Source organism: Saccopteryx leptura, chromosome 3 (assembly GCF_036850995.1).
Source record: "Saccopteryx leptura isolate mSacLep1 chromosome 3, mSacLep1_pri_phased_curated, whole genome shotgun sequence".
Taxonomy (NCBI): domain Eukaryota; kingdom Metazoa; phylum Chordata; class Mammalia; order Chiroptera; family Emballonuridae; genus Saccopteryx; species Saccopteryx leptura.
In genome coordinates, this window is record NC_089505.1 from 227,756,456 (window position 1) to 227,769,702 (window position 13,247).

At 46.3% G+C, this 13,247-nt stretch overlaps 2 protein-coding genes and 1 long non-coding RNA gene across 3 annotated transcripts in view; 1 reads left to right on the top strand and 2 right to left on the bottom strand.

Moving 5' to 3' along the window:
* The window catches only part of USP39 (ubiquitin specific peptidase 39), a 46,724-nt gene extending 42,824 nt beyond the window's left edge, over positions 1-3,900 (bottom strand). Inside the window, exon 1 of the mRNA XM_066377797.1 lies at positions 3,428-3,900. Within this exon, the coding sequence (XP_066233894.1) occupies positions 3,428-3,698 (271 nt within the window). The 5' untranslated portion in view covers positions 3,699-3,900. The remainder of the gene's footprint in view (positions 1-3,427) is intronic.
* Positions 3,901-7,856: 3,956 nt separating this feature from the next.
* On the top strand, positions 7,857-9,750 carry C3H2orf68 (chromosome 3 C2orf68 homolog). The gene is made up of 4 exons (XM_066377798.1): positions 7,857-8,050; positions 8,128-8,246; positions 9,096-9,247; positions 9,611-9,750. Exons 1-4 carry the CDS (start codon positions 7,944-7,946, stop codon positions 9,731-9,733), a joined length of 501 nt encoding a protein of 166 aa, XP_066233895.1. The 5' UTR covers positions 7,857-7,943; the 3' UTR covers positions 9,734-9,750.
* On the bottom strand, positions 9,025-12,619 carry LOC136400693 (uncharacterized). Its single transcript, XR_010750361.1, has 2 exons — positions 10,694-12,619; positions 9,025-10,478 (listed from the first exon to the last, which is right to left on the bottom strand). It is a non-coding gene; the product is annotated as an uncharacterized lncRNA (long non-coding RNA).
* Between the last annotated feature and the right edge of the window lie 628 nt (positions 12,620-13,247).

Consider the following 13,247-nt stretch of genomic DNA (forward strand, 5'->3'; position numbering starts at 1 on the left):
TCAAATAAATAAAATCCAAAATGAAAGAGGAGAGATCACCACAGACATCATAGATATACAAAGAATTATTGTAGAATACTATGAAAAATTATATGCCACCAAATACAACAATCTAGAAGAAATGGATAAATTCCTAGAACAATACAACCTTCCTAGACTGAGTCATGAAGAAGCGGAAAGCCTAAACAGACCAATCAGCAGGGAGGAAATAGAAAAAACTATTAAAAACCTCCCCAAAAATAAAAGTCCAGGCCCAGACGGTTATACTAGTGAATTCTATCAAACATTCAAAGAAGACTTGGTTCCTATTCTACTCAAAGTCTTCCAAAAAATTGAAGAAGAAGCAATACTTCCAAACACATTTTATGAGGCCAACATAACCCTCATACCAAAACCTGGCAAGGATGGCACAAAGAAAGAAAACTACAGACCAATATCTCTAATGAATACAGATGCTAAAATACTAAACAAAATACTGGCAAACCGAATACAACAACATATTAAAAAAATAATACATCATGATCAAGTGGGATTCATCCCAGAATCTCAAGGATGGTTCAACATACGCAAAACGGTTAACGTAATACACCATATCAACAAAACAAAGAACAAAAACCACATGATCTTATCAATAGATGCAGAAAAGGCTTTTGATAAAATACAACACAATTTTTTGTTTAAGACTCTCAACAAAATGGGTATAGAAGGAAAATATCTCAACATGATAAAGGCCATATATGATAAACCATCAGCCAACATCATATTAAACGGCATAAAACTGAGGACTTTCTACCTTAAATCAGGAACAAGACAGGGTTGTCCACTCTCTCCACTCTTATTTAACGTGGTGCTAGAAGTTCTGGCCAGAGCAATCAGACAAGACAAAGAAATAAAAGGCATCCATATCGGAAAAGAAGAAGTAAAGGTATCACTTTTTGCTGATGATATGATCCTATACATCGAAAACCCGAAGGACTCCACAAAAAGATTATTAGAAACAATAAACCAATACAGTAAGGTCGCAGGATACAAAATTAACATACAAAAGTCCATAGCCTTTCTATATGCCAACAATGAAATATTAGAAAACGAACTCAAAAAAATAATCCCCTTCACGATTGCAACAAAAAAAATAAAATACCTAGGAATAAACATAACAAAGAATGTAAAGGACCTATATAACGAAAACTACAAGGCATTATTAAGAGAAATAGAAAAAGACACAATGAGATGGAAAAATATTCCTTGTTCTTGGATAGGAAGAATAAATATAATTAAAATGGCCATATTACCCAAAGCAATATATAAATTTAATGCAATTCCCATCAAAATTCCTATGAGATTTTTTAAAGAAATGGAACAAAAAATCATCAGATTTATATGGAACTATAAAAAACCCCGAATAGCCAAAACAATCCTAAGGAAAAAGAATGAAGCTGGGGGCATTACAATACCTGACTTTAAACTATATTATAGGACCACGATAATCAAAACAGCATGGTATTGGCAGAAAAATAGACACTCAGACCAATGGAACAGAATAGAAAGCCCAGAAATAAAACCACATATATATGGTCAAATAATCTTTGATAAAGGGGCCAACAACACACAATGGAGAAAAGAAAGCCTCTTCAACAAATGGTGTTGGGAAAACTGGAAAGCCACATGCAAAAGAATGAAACTCGACTACAGCCTGTCCCCGTGTACTAAAATTAATTCAAAATGGATCAAAGACCTAAATATAAGACCTGAAACAATAAAATACATAGAAGAAGACATAGGTACTAAAATCATGGACCTGGGTTTTAAAGAACATTTTATGAACTTGACTCCAATGGCAAGAGAAGTGAAGGCAAAGATAAATGAATGGGACTACATCAGAATAAAAAGTTTTTGCTCAGCAAGAGAAACTGATATCAAAATAAACAGACAGCCAACTAAATGGGAACTGATATTTTCAAACAACAGCTTAGATAAGGGCCTAATATCCAAAATTTACAAAGAACTCATAAAACTCAACAACAAACAAACAAACAATCCAATAAAAAAATGGGAAGAGGACATGAACAGACACTTCTCCCAGGAAGAAATACAAATGGCCAACAGATATATGAAAAGATGCTCAGCTTCATTAGTTATTAGAGAAATGCAAATCAAAACTACAATGAGATACCACTTCACCCCTGTTAGATTAGCTATTATCAACAAGATGGGTAATAGCAAATGTTGGAGAGGCTGCGGAGAAAAGGGAACTCTCATCCACTGTTGGTGGGACTGTAAAGTAGTACAACCATTATGGAGAAAAGTATGGTGGTTCCTCAAAAAACTGCAAATAGAACTACCTTATGACCCAGCAATCCCTCTACTGGGTATATACCCCAAAACCTCAGAAACATTGATACGTAAAGACACATGTAGCCCCATGTTCATTGCAGCACTGTTCACAGTGGCCAAGACATGGAAACAACCAAAAAGCCCTTCAATAGAAGACTGGATAAAGAAGATGTGGCACATATACACTATGGAATACTACTCAGCCATAAGAAATGATGACATCAGATCATTTACAGCAAAATGGTGGGATCTTGATAACATTATACGGAGTGAAATAAGTAAATCAGAAAAAAACAAGAACTACATGATTCCATACATTGGTGGAATATAAAAACGAGACTAAGAGACATGGACAAGAGTGTGGTGGTTACCAGGGGTGGGGGGAGGGAGGACATGGGAGGGAGGGAGGGAGAGAGTTAGGGGGAGGGGGAGGGGCACAGAGAACTAGATAGAGGGAGGCGGAGGACAATCTGACTTTGGGCGAGGGGTATGCAACATAATTTAATGACAAAATAACCTAGACATGTTTTCTTTGAATATATGTACCCTGATTTATTAATGTCATCCCATTATCATTAATAAAAATTTATTAAAAAAAAAAAAAGTCATGAATTCCAGCACTACTTCCACCAACGTGCAGAGAAACAAACATGTGAAACTCACTTTCCCAAACCACAGTGACTCAGTCTCAAGAGTCAGGATTAGAATCCAGACCTGGCTGCTGCAGCCGGGATAACAGGTGCAGGTGCCCAGCGTTCAGGCTCTCGGTCTGAATAGTCTAATTCCAAAAATTACATGAAGACTCAATTCTCAGATGTGTTGTAAAAACTGAAGGAGACGACACCTGTAAAATAGTTATCACAACGTCTGGCCCGCCTTAGGCATTCGATAAAGGAAAGCTACTGTGATTGTTATTGTTGTTATAAAACACTGTAACCATGGTTATTATTAAGACGCGCTATCCTCAATAAGACGCAGTCGAGAGTCGTGGCGCGGATACCGGTGAAGTGTGGATTTTCCCCGGGTTGGAAAGGTTGGAAAGAGGAAAAAAGGAGAACGATAGGAGAGCCGAGTCCAGCCCGGTCCCGCGCACCTCGCACCTCCCGCTCAGGTTCGGAGTCTTCTTCCGCCTCGCGCTCCCGCTTCACCCGCACAGCCAGCAGAACCGGCGCCTGGGCCTCGCGCGCGCTCGCCGGCTCGACCTCCCGCTTCACGCGCACAGGGCTGCCCCGGGAGCTCGGCGCGTCGGTCTCCCGCTCCCGATCTCGCTCCCGCTTGACGCGACCCGAGCTGACCCGTGATTCGGATTCGCGCTTCCCGCGGGTAGAAGAACCACGAGACTCCCGCTTGGCCCGGCCGGACATCGCCACTACGGGTAGAGTTGCCCCGAGTAGGGGCCTGGCACGCTGGAGCGCGCGTCAAGTAACCAATCAGAAGCAGCGCTGTTATCCAGCCCAAGGCTCTGTACGAGTGGCCGATAGGGACAAATCGCACCACAGAGAACTGGGAAGTACTGCGCCTTTCACGGCCTCTTTGTGACTGCGTGCGCAGCTGAGAACGCTCTGTGGGCCTATTGCCACCTTACCCGAAATTTCTAGTTTAAAGAGGCTGGAACTTTTTACAGGCTGCGGAATTTCTGGATAAAAGAAGCTGATGTCCTGGCCAAGTAGCTTAACTTAGTTAGAGCATCTTACCCATATGCCAAGGTTGTAAGTTTGAGCCTCAGCCAGGGCACATACAAGAATCAACCAATGAATGTGTAATAAATAAGTGAAATAATGAATCAGTGTTTTTCTTGCTCTCAAAATCAACTTTTAAAAGTTTTTTTTTGGCCTGACCTGTGGTGGTGCAGTGGATAAAGCGTCAACCTGGAAACGCTGTGGTTGCCGGTTCAAAACCCTGGGCTTGCCTGGTCAAGGCACATGGGAGTTGATGCTTTCTGCTCCTCCCCCCTTCTCTCTCTCTCTCTCTCTCTCTCTCTCTCTCTCCCCTCTATATAATGAATAAAAATAAATAAAAATCTAAAAAAAAAAAAAAGGGTTTTTTTGGCCCTGGCCGGTTGGCTCAGCGGTAGAGCGTCGGCCTGGCATGCGGGGGACCCGGGTTCGATTCCCGGCCAGGGCATATAGGAGAAGCGCCCATTTGCTTCTCTACTCTCCCCCCTCCTTCCTCTCTGTCTCTCTCTTCCCCTCCTGCAGCCAAGGCTCCATTGGAGCAAAGATGGCCCGGGCGCTGGGGATGGCTCCTTGGCCTCTGCCCCAGGCGCTAGAGTGGCTCTGGTCATGGCAGAGCGACGCCCCGGAGGGGCAGAGCATCGCCCCCTGGTGGGCAGAGCTTTGCCCCTGGTGGGCGTGCCGGGTGGATCGGGTGGGGCACATACGGGAGTCTGTCTGACTGTCTCTCCCCTTTCTAGCTTCAGGGAAAAAAAGAAAAAAAGAAAACGAAAACATGAAACAGAGGGGACTTGCAGTGGTGCTCATAAAGCTGAGACTTCAGGGCCTGTGCCTTTCACGACCCAGAACTACTTCATTTGCACAGTTTTACTGAGGTGTTGGGGGCATACAATGAATCACACATTTGAAGTGTGCAATTGTCTCAAAACTCTTGGCTAAATGTACACACTCAGAACCCATCACCACGATCAAGATGCTGAACCTACCCACCAGCCCCAAAGGTGTCTGCTGTGTCACTCCAGGGTACTTGGCATTTTCTAGTGTCATATGCATGGAAGCACACAGACAATGCTTTCAGAGGCTGTCCCTTTCCCTCCGCCGCCTTTATTTTGAGATTCATTCACATCGAGTCAATGGCACATTCCATTGGATTGGCAGCCATGTTCCACTGTGTGGGTGCACCACTGTTTGCCCCTGTTCAAATCAGGGATTTCTAGTCTTGGCTTTCTTTCTTTCTTTCTTTCTTTCTTTTTTTAAAGGAGAATTCAAAAATGGCACATGCTCAAACAGCTGAAAAGCCCTGGGTCCTCCCGCAGGAGCAGTTAAGATATCAATCAGTGGTCATTGGTCATCCAGACAGGAGGTGGCAAAGCTCTAGGCCTCCAGGGCACCGCTGGGTGTCCTGCCTGAGCACTGACCTCTCACAAGCTCTTTGGAGGTAGGTGCTCTCTGGTCCCCATACACAAACTGATAGGGGAACTCAAGAGTTAGAAATTTAGCTTTAGTAATAATAGCTTTTAGTTATAATCAGTAGGCTTAATTATTAATGCAAGTAAAATGCTTTGTTCCAGGAGCTGGATACATCAATAGGCCTACATGCTTGATAAGGTTGCAAGCAATCCACCTTTGTGCCCCAGACCCAGGAGATCCACAAGCAAGGTGGTATCTAAGCCTGGGTGTTCCAAGGGCAGAATGCCCGCTGACAAGACGCAGATAAAGAAGTACAATGAGCCTGACCTGTGGTGGCTCAGGGGATGACCAGATGGAGCTGGAACTGGGAGGTGACTGGGAAGGCACATATGGAAAAAGTACTGGTCAGCAGATGGAAAAACGCTATAAGAATCCCTAGACTGTAACTTTTATCTAACTTCTCCCTAAATTCCAAACCCCTTACCCATATTCCTTTCTGTCCCCTTATAAAAAAGGGTGGCTGAGTGAGCTGCAAAGTATAGAATTGTGACAATTCCAGTGCCATGCGGACTTTTCCTGGATGTGGACTTATCCTGGACTCCTGCTCCTTGTGACAGCTCATAACAGACTGAACTGGGGTCGGGTTGCATTTTTCAGGGATTTGGCATGGTGTTGGGGCCAACTTGGACTTGGTGAACATGTTACGGACACTACTCTTTTATGGATTCTTGGCCAATAGGCCAAGAGTTTGCTTAAAGGCTTTAATCACTGTAAAAAAAAAAAAAAATAGAAGACTAGATAAAGAAGATGTGGCACATATATACACCATGGTATACTATTCAGCCATAAGAAATGATGACATCGGATCACTTACAACAAAATGGTGGGATCTTGATAACATTATATGGAGTGAAATAAGTAAATCAGAAAAAAACAAGAACTGCAGGATTCCATACATTGGTGGGACATAAAAACGAGACTAAGAGACATGGACAAGAGTGTGGTGGTTACGGGGGGGGCGGGGAGGAAAGGAGGGAGAAGGGGAGGGGGAGAGGTACAAAGAAAACGAGTTAGAAGGTGACGGAGGACAATCTCTCTTTGGGTGATGGGTATGCAACAGAACTGAATGACAAGATAACCTGGACATGTTTTCTTTGAATATATGTACCCTGATTTATTGATGTCACCCCATTAAAATAAAAATTTACTTATTAAAAAAAAAGGTGGCAGCCCTGGCCGGTTGGCTCAGTGGTAGAGCGTCAGCCTGGCTTGCAGGAGTCCCGGGTTCGATTCCCGGCCAGGGCACACAGGAGAAGCGCCCATCTGCTTCTCCACCCCTCCACCTCTCCTTCCTCTCTGTCTCTCTCTTTCCCTCCCGCAGCCGAGGCTCCACTGGAGCAAAAGATGGCCCAGGCACTGGGGATGGCTCTGTGGCCTCTGCCCCGGGCGCTAGAGTGGCTCTGGTCGCGGCAGAGCGACGCCCGGGATGGGCAGAGCATCGCCCCCTGGTGGGTGTGTTGGGTGGATCCCGGTCGGGCGCATGCGGGAGTCTGTCTGACTGCCTCCCCGTTTCCAGCTTCGGAAAAATGCAAAAAAAAAAAAAGGTGGCTGAGATGAGGTATTAAGATGGTTTTTGGCCTGACCAGGTGGTGGTGCAGTGGATAGGGCGTTGGGCTGCGATGGCGAGGACCCAGGTTCGAGACCCCGAGGTCACCAGCTTGAGCGCAGGCTCATCTGGTTTGAGCAAAAGTTCACCAGCTTGGACCCAAGGTCGCTGGCTCAAACAAGAGGTTACTCGGTCTGCTGAAGGCCCACAGTCAAGGCACATATAATAAAGCAATCAATGAACAACTAAGGTGTCGCAATGTGCAACGAAAAACTAATGATTGATGCTTCTCATCTCTCCGTTCCTGTTTGTCTGTCCCTGTCAATCTCTCTCTCTGACTCTTTCTCGGTCTCTGTAAAAAATAATAATAATAAAATAAAATAAAATTTTAAATTAAAAAAAAAAAAAAAGATGGTTTTTGGTACCAAACCCCCTCCCCATCTCCCGAGATTGTTGGCCATCTGAATAAAGTACCCATAATGATCCAATCCTTGTCTCTATTTGGCTGATTGGTGACAGCACAAACAGGAATATTTTTCCGGTTTCAAAAAGAGGAAACTGAGGTACAATGGTGTTCAGTAGTCATCAGAGATCAGGCAGCTGATGACTAACTTTCACAGGACCTATCCCCAGAGCAAGGAGGGGAAGGCTCAGCACAGAACGCTAAATGGTGTCACGGGTGCTGAATTGCCTGACCTATTAGCAGTAAGCCTAAATGAATCCGTGCTCTTCAATATAGTGTCTCAAAGAAAAGCTCCAGTATCCACCGCACTAGGAACTCCGCGCACGATGCCTCTCGGCCCAGCAGCCCTGTCGGGGCGGAAAGTCGGGCGTGAGGCCGGAAGGAAGACAAGCGCGGGACCCTGCCAAACTCGGAGGCGGCCGTTAGGGCGACGGTGGCTCCACGCCCAGGCCTTCAGATGGAAGCGGCGCCGGATCCAGAGCCGGCTCTCTGCGGCAAACCTGGCGGGCGGCTGGACATGAGCCATGGCTTCGTGCACCACATCCGACGGAATCAGCTCGCCCGGTACCGTCCCGCCCCCGCTGCCATCCCCCCGCCCCTGCCCGGCCCGGCTCTCCCTGACTCCCGCTCGGCTCCCCCAGGGACGACTACGACAAGAAGGTGAAGCAGGCGGCCAAGGAGAAGTCGAGGAGACGGCACACGCCGGCGCCGACGAGGCCCCGCAAGCCCGACCTGCAGGTGTACCTGCCGCGACGCCGAGGTGAGGCCGTCCGCCCCGCCTGCCTCCAGCTCGCGCGCCCTCCGGCGCGGGGCCCTCTGCCTCAACGCTCTCCCTTTCTCTATGTGGAAGGAAAACACACTTCCTAAAGCGCAATTCTTCTCGTCCCTTCCCGGCACCTCCGCCTCGACGCTCCACAATCTCGGCTAAGTGATTCTTCCTGGAGAACAGGGAGGGCTCGTGGCCCCCAGTTAAACGTCACTATTACAGGACATACTTGGGAGCCTGCAAGAAGTTGTCCGCCAGTTCCCCCCATCATACTGTGTATTCGTATTCCCACTGTCTAACAGAGAGAAGGGGCGGCACAGCTGTAGTAGGCGACTGGGACGTAATTGTGGAATGAAGCCCAAACCCAACAAAGGGCCTTTTCCCCCAGCTTCCCTGTGACCTAGAGACCACAGTATTAACATATGACAATACTTAAAGTGTTGTTAGGTCTTCTGTACATTGTCATAGATGTGGTAGGACCTTCTAAGGTAGAAGCTGTTGCTGTTTCACAATAAGGAAAACAGGCACAGAGGGGTTAAGTTACATGCCCAAAACCTCAGAGCTAGTAAATAAATGACAGTCTGAATTTGAACCCAGGCAGAGAGCTCTCTCCACCTCTCTACTACTTTCTGACCCTATTTACTAGACAGATGTGTATTGCATACCTGCTTTGTAACAAGCAGGACTGTACTGGCCCTGCAACAGGGATACAAAGGTAAATAAACTGACAGCACCACATTTCTCATATAAGCACACTCACAGAAAGATTGGGGCTTTAATTTTTGTGGTCAGGGCCTCCAGCAGCCTTCCCGTCTTCCCTCTCACTCTGGTTCATCCTTCCAGATGGTTCTACCCACCCAAGCAACCCAGACTGTGAGGAGTCCGGTGAAAGCAGCAGTAGTGGCGGCTTGGAGCCTGAGCCTTCTGGCCATCAGCTCTTCTGCTTAGAATATGAGGCGGACAGCGGAGAGGTCACATCAGTTATCGTGTATCAGGTATGCCTGGTGGCAACAGCTACAGCCTGAAGGTCCTAGGAACTGGTAGAAATCACTTCCAGCCCCCAAGCCACTGTTTTCATCAGGGTCAGAGGGAAGTGTTTGCTCCACATGGGCGCGTAAGCTGCTGGGCAATGCTTTTGAGTATAACTCCCATCACGTAGTGATTCTCGGCAGGCAACAGGGAGGGCTTATGGCTCTCAGTTGAGAATCACTATAACAAGGGATACCTGGGAAATAGCAGGCAGTGGCAAGAAGTTAGGAGTCAATTGCAGTTCTTTTGAGAGTGCTGACTAGGGAGAGGGCAGGTTGCCTTTCCAGAAGAGGCCAGGCCCTGAGCTTCCTGACTCTTCCTCCACGTAGGACGATGATCCAGGAAGGGTGAGTGAGGAGGTGTCAGCACACACGCCTCTGGATCCACCCATGCGAGAGGCCCTGAAGTTGCGCATCAAGGAGGAGATTGCAAAGCGCCAGAGCCAACACTGACCAGGCTGCAGGCATTCCCTCCAGGCTGGAGTCACTGCCTAGTTCAGGGGTGCCAGGACCAGTCTGGAGGCTCTTGAGGCACACAAATACAGACCCATCCCATGGCTGCTAGGAAAGGGTGTTGCAGGGACTATGCCTGACAACCTTCCTTGCAACCATTCTTGTATATTGGCCAATTTGACCATCCTCATTTGGAATTTTTGAGAATTTAGATCGGTGTTCTAGAAGCAGAGACTCCAAGGAAAGCCAGGGTTTATGAAACTTATGGCAGTTTGCTGCTTTCTCACTGAGTTCATGTGCTGGGGACGCCTGTCCACATCTACTCCACCCAACTTCACAGCCATGTTTGTTTTATGGCTCCTTTCTACCATGCTTTTGCTCACTTTCATTCATGTTTTCCTAGATCTTTTTCTTTACAGCTGTTCTTTGTTCTTTATCTTTTGTCTCGGAGTTCATCAGTTCCACGTCCCCTCCCCCTCCCCCTCCCAATATGACTGCCTACCTCCAACTGTTCAGGACTTTGGAGGTACGGGGTCCCACTTTTCTGGCAGTCTCTTCCAGTAATCCTGATACCAGTACAGTGAGAGAGGTTTGTTTTTGAGGCCAACTTGCAAGCATGTCTCCCTCCCCTTCAGTGACTTTCCAAGTTTCTGTCAGGCCCAATGGCTTTGCTCTGTCTTGATAAGATTACTTAGGAAGATGTTGCCAAAACTAAATTGCAAGGATTTCTTGCAGCAAAACCTGCCTTGGCCTGACCTGTGGTGGTGCAGTGGATAAAGCATCGACCCTGGAAATGCTGAGGTCGCCAGTTCGAAACCCTGGGCTTGCCTGGTCAAGGCACATATGGGAGTTGATGCTTCCAGCTCCTCCCTCCCTTCTCTCTCTCTGTCTCTCCTCTCTGTCTCTCCCTCTCCTCTCTAAAAAAAAAAAAAAAAAAAAAAAAAAAAAAAAAAAAACTGCCTTGGTTAGGATTATAACATTCTAGCTTTCAACCTCATCCCTAAAGGGGAATTATCAAAACATGCTTGAAACTGCCTCTCCAAATGTGACTTAACAGTCTTGAACGTACATACAAAGAGAAATTCAACAGCAATAATTGCCTGCTTGGAACCTAGTTGCAAAGAAAAAAAGGCCCAAACAGTACCCCAGAGGAAGTGAAATGAGCCTCTCTCATCTGCCCCATTCTTTTTCTTTTCCTGCCTCCCAAGAGTGTATAACATCCCAGCAGATCCTTAGAATAAAGATCCTGGGAATATCAGTGCTTTCACCGAAGGGAACATTTTTCCTAATGCAAGGTTTGGCTCAACTTTGAGAAATCCACAAGGCATCCTGTCCACTGCAGTTCCAAGCCACTTCAGTTTTCCAGCACATTGGTCTACCTAACTTCAGTGACTTGAAATACGGGGTTTACTGAGCCCATGAGCACTGAGACTTCTTGGAACCAAAGTTCCCCCTGCCCCAGGGGTTTCTCCACATCTGTCTCAAGATCAGTATGGCTGTTCCATCTCAGCAGCTGTTCTCTTCAAAGACACCTGAGGGCACTCTTAAACTATACTGTTAAAGTGCAGCCAACCACAGCTTGCAGTGACCAGAATGTCAGAAAAGTGAGTGAGGTGGCTGTGTTAGAAGGGCCTGGTCATGAAGGGACCAGAATGCCCCTGATCTATAGAGCCGGCCCAGGGTTAGAGGCCTTAAACTTGCCAGTTCTGGGCTCAGTTCTACTTTTAAAGGAGAAAGTCTACTTACTGTATTTATTCAACTGGACTCCAAGTGCCTTTTGACTTAAAATGTTAACTACCCTCCAGCCCCCCTGGGTCAAGGAGGCTGTGCCCTCACCCCAATTGCCCTGCAGCTCAGAGGACCGGTCCTTTAGTCTTCCAGCTCTTCAGCTGATCTTCTGACCTGGACATAGGATTTCACTGGAACTCTTAGACTTCCCAGTCTGGAAATACCTCTGGGGGGTCCATCTTCTCACAGCTGGATGGCCTACTTCCAGCAACCCAGAAGAGGTTGGGGGCATAACACCTGAAATTTTAGCCTCCATTCCTGTCTTGTGAAAAGGAAAGCATGTACCTATAGTCTTTATGTGTTTGTCATGCAATTCTCATACACTCAGGTAAGAAACTGACGGGAATTCCCCGCTTGTAAAATTTGTGAGTCACTTTATCAAGTACATATAAAATATTTTCCACTCAAGAAAGCATTTTAATTTTTAGCTAACTTATACAGTGTGACTATATACAGCACTAAGCCTAATACTTAACTGAGGTTCATCAGAGCAGAACTGTTGGTGATGAGGCTGCCATTGCTCTGGGCGTGCCTACAATGCTGTTCTGGTGATGGCCTTCGGTCAGTGGACAGCTTTCTAGCACAGGCTCATTGCTATTGTCACCAATCATCTGGTGGTACTGTCCAGTTTATTCACAGACTTGCCTCCAGACATATTTCAGCTGATTTCAAAAGTCGGTGCTTTGCCATCAAGGAAAATGTGAAGAACATTTCCCACAGGCTCTAGATATGTGCCAAAGGGGACTGTCCCCTGCTGTATAGTACAGTAGGAACAGTGTTGGACTAGCTGGAGCTTTCTTGTAGGCTGCTTCAGACTCAACACTACCTAAGTAAATTATTGACTGTCTAAAAAGAAAGTCTGGTAGCCTGATAGGCATACCTCTTGTCCATCCAAAATGAAGTGTTCCTTTGCTTACTGGGGGTAAGCCTTGGATTTTAAGGTTCTGTGTGTCCTGAGCCACAGTGGATGATGTTACAAATAGAAGGAAGCTGAGGTTTGCAGGGGCTTGGGCTGTGCAAAAATGAACATTAAAGCCTGAGTGCCAGCCAGGTGGCAAGCATGGAAATCTTTGACGAACATAAAGCAAGAAAAGATTGTAAAGCGCCTGACCAGGAGGTGGCGCAGTGGATAGAACGTCGGACTGGGATGCGGAAGGACCCGGGTTTGAGACCCCGAGGTCACCAGCTTGAGTGCAGACTCATCTGGTTTGAGCAAAGCTCACCAGCTTGGACCCAAGGTCGCTGGCTCAAGCAAGGGGTTACTCGGTCTGCTGAGGGCCCGCGGTCAAGGCACATATGAGAAAGCAATCAATGAACAACTAAGGTGTTGCAACGCGCAATGAAAAACTAATGATTGATGCTTCTCATCTCTCTCCGTTCCTGTCTGTCTGTCCCTGTCTATCCCTCTCTCTGACTCACTCACTGTCTCTGTAATAAATAAATAAATAAAATTAAAAAAAAAAAAAAAAAAAAAAAAGAAACCTCAAGCTTTTCAAAAAAAAAAAAAAAAAAAAAAAAAAAAAGATTGTAAAGCATTTTGTGTTGACTGAGAAAGAATAGGAGGCTGCGGACCCTGGCCAGACAGGGAAGGAACAGCGTGGGCAGTAACAAATGCTCCCTATGGAAGAGCCTCTGAAAGGGACATTCCATCTCCATGGTCTACCCTGAGGGGCACTGCCAACTAGAGCTTAGCCTGTGATGCTAAAACCTTTGGGGTAGTGGGTAT

What these genes read in the sequence shown, in the direction of transcription:
- C3H2orf68 (XM_066377798.1), top strand. Translation starts at nt 7,944, where the DNA reads ATGGAAGCGGCGCCGGATCCAGAGCCGGCTCTCTGCGGCAAACCTGGC. An exon ending in GTACCTGCCGCGACGCCGAG is followed by an intron (nt 8,247 to 9,095) that starts GTGAGGCCGTCC and finishes TCATCCTTCCAG; the next exon opens with ATGGTTCTACCCACCCAAGC. An exon ending in CATCAGTTATCGTGTATCAG is followed by an intron (nt 9,248 to 9,610) that starts GTATGCCTGGTG and finishes TCCTCCACGTAG; the next exon opens with GACGATGATCCAGGAAGGGT.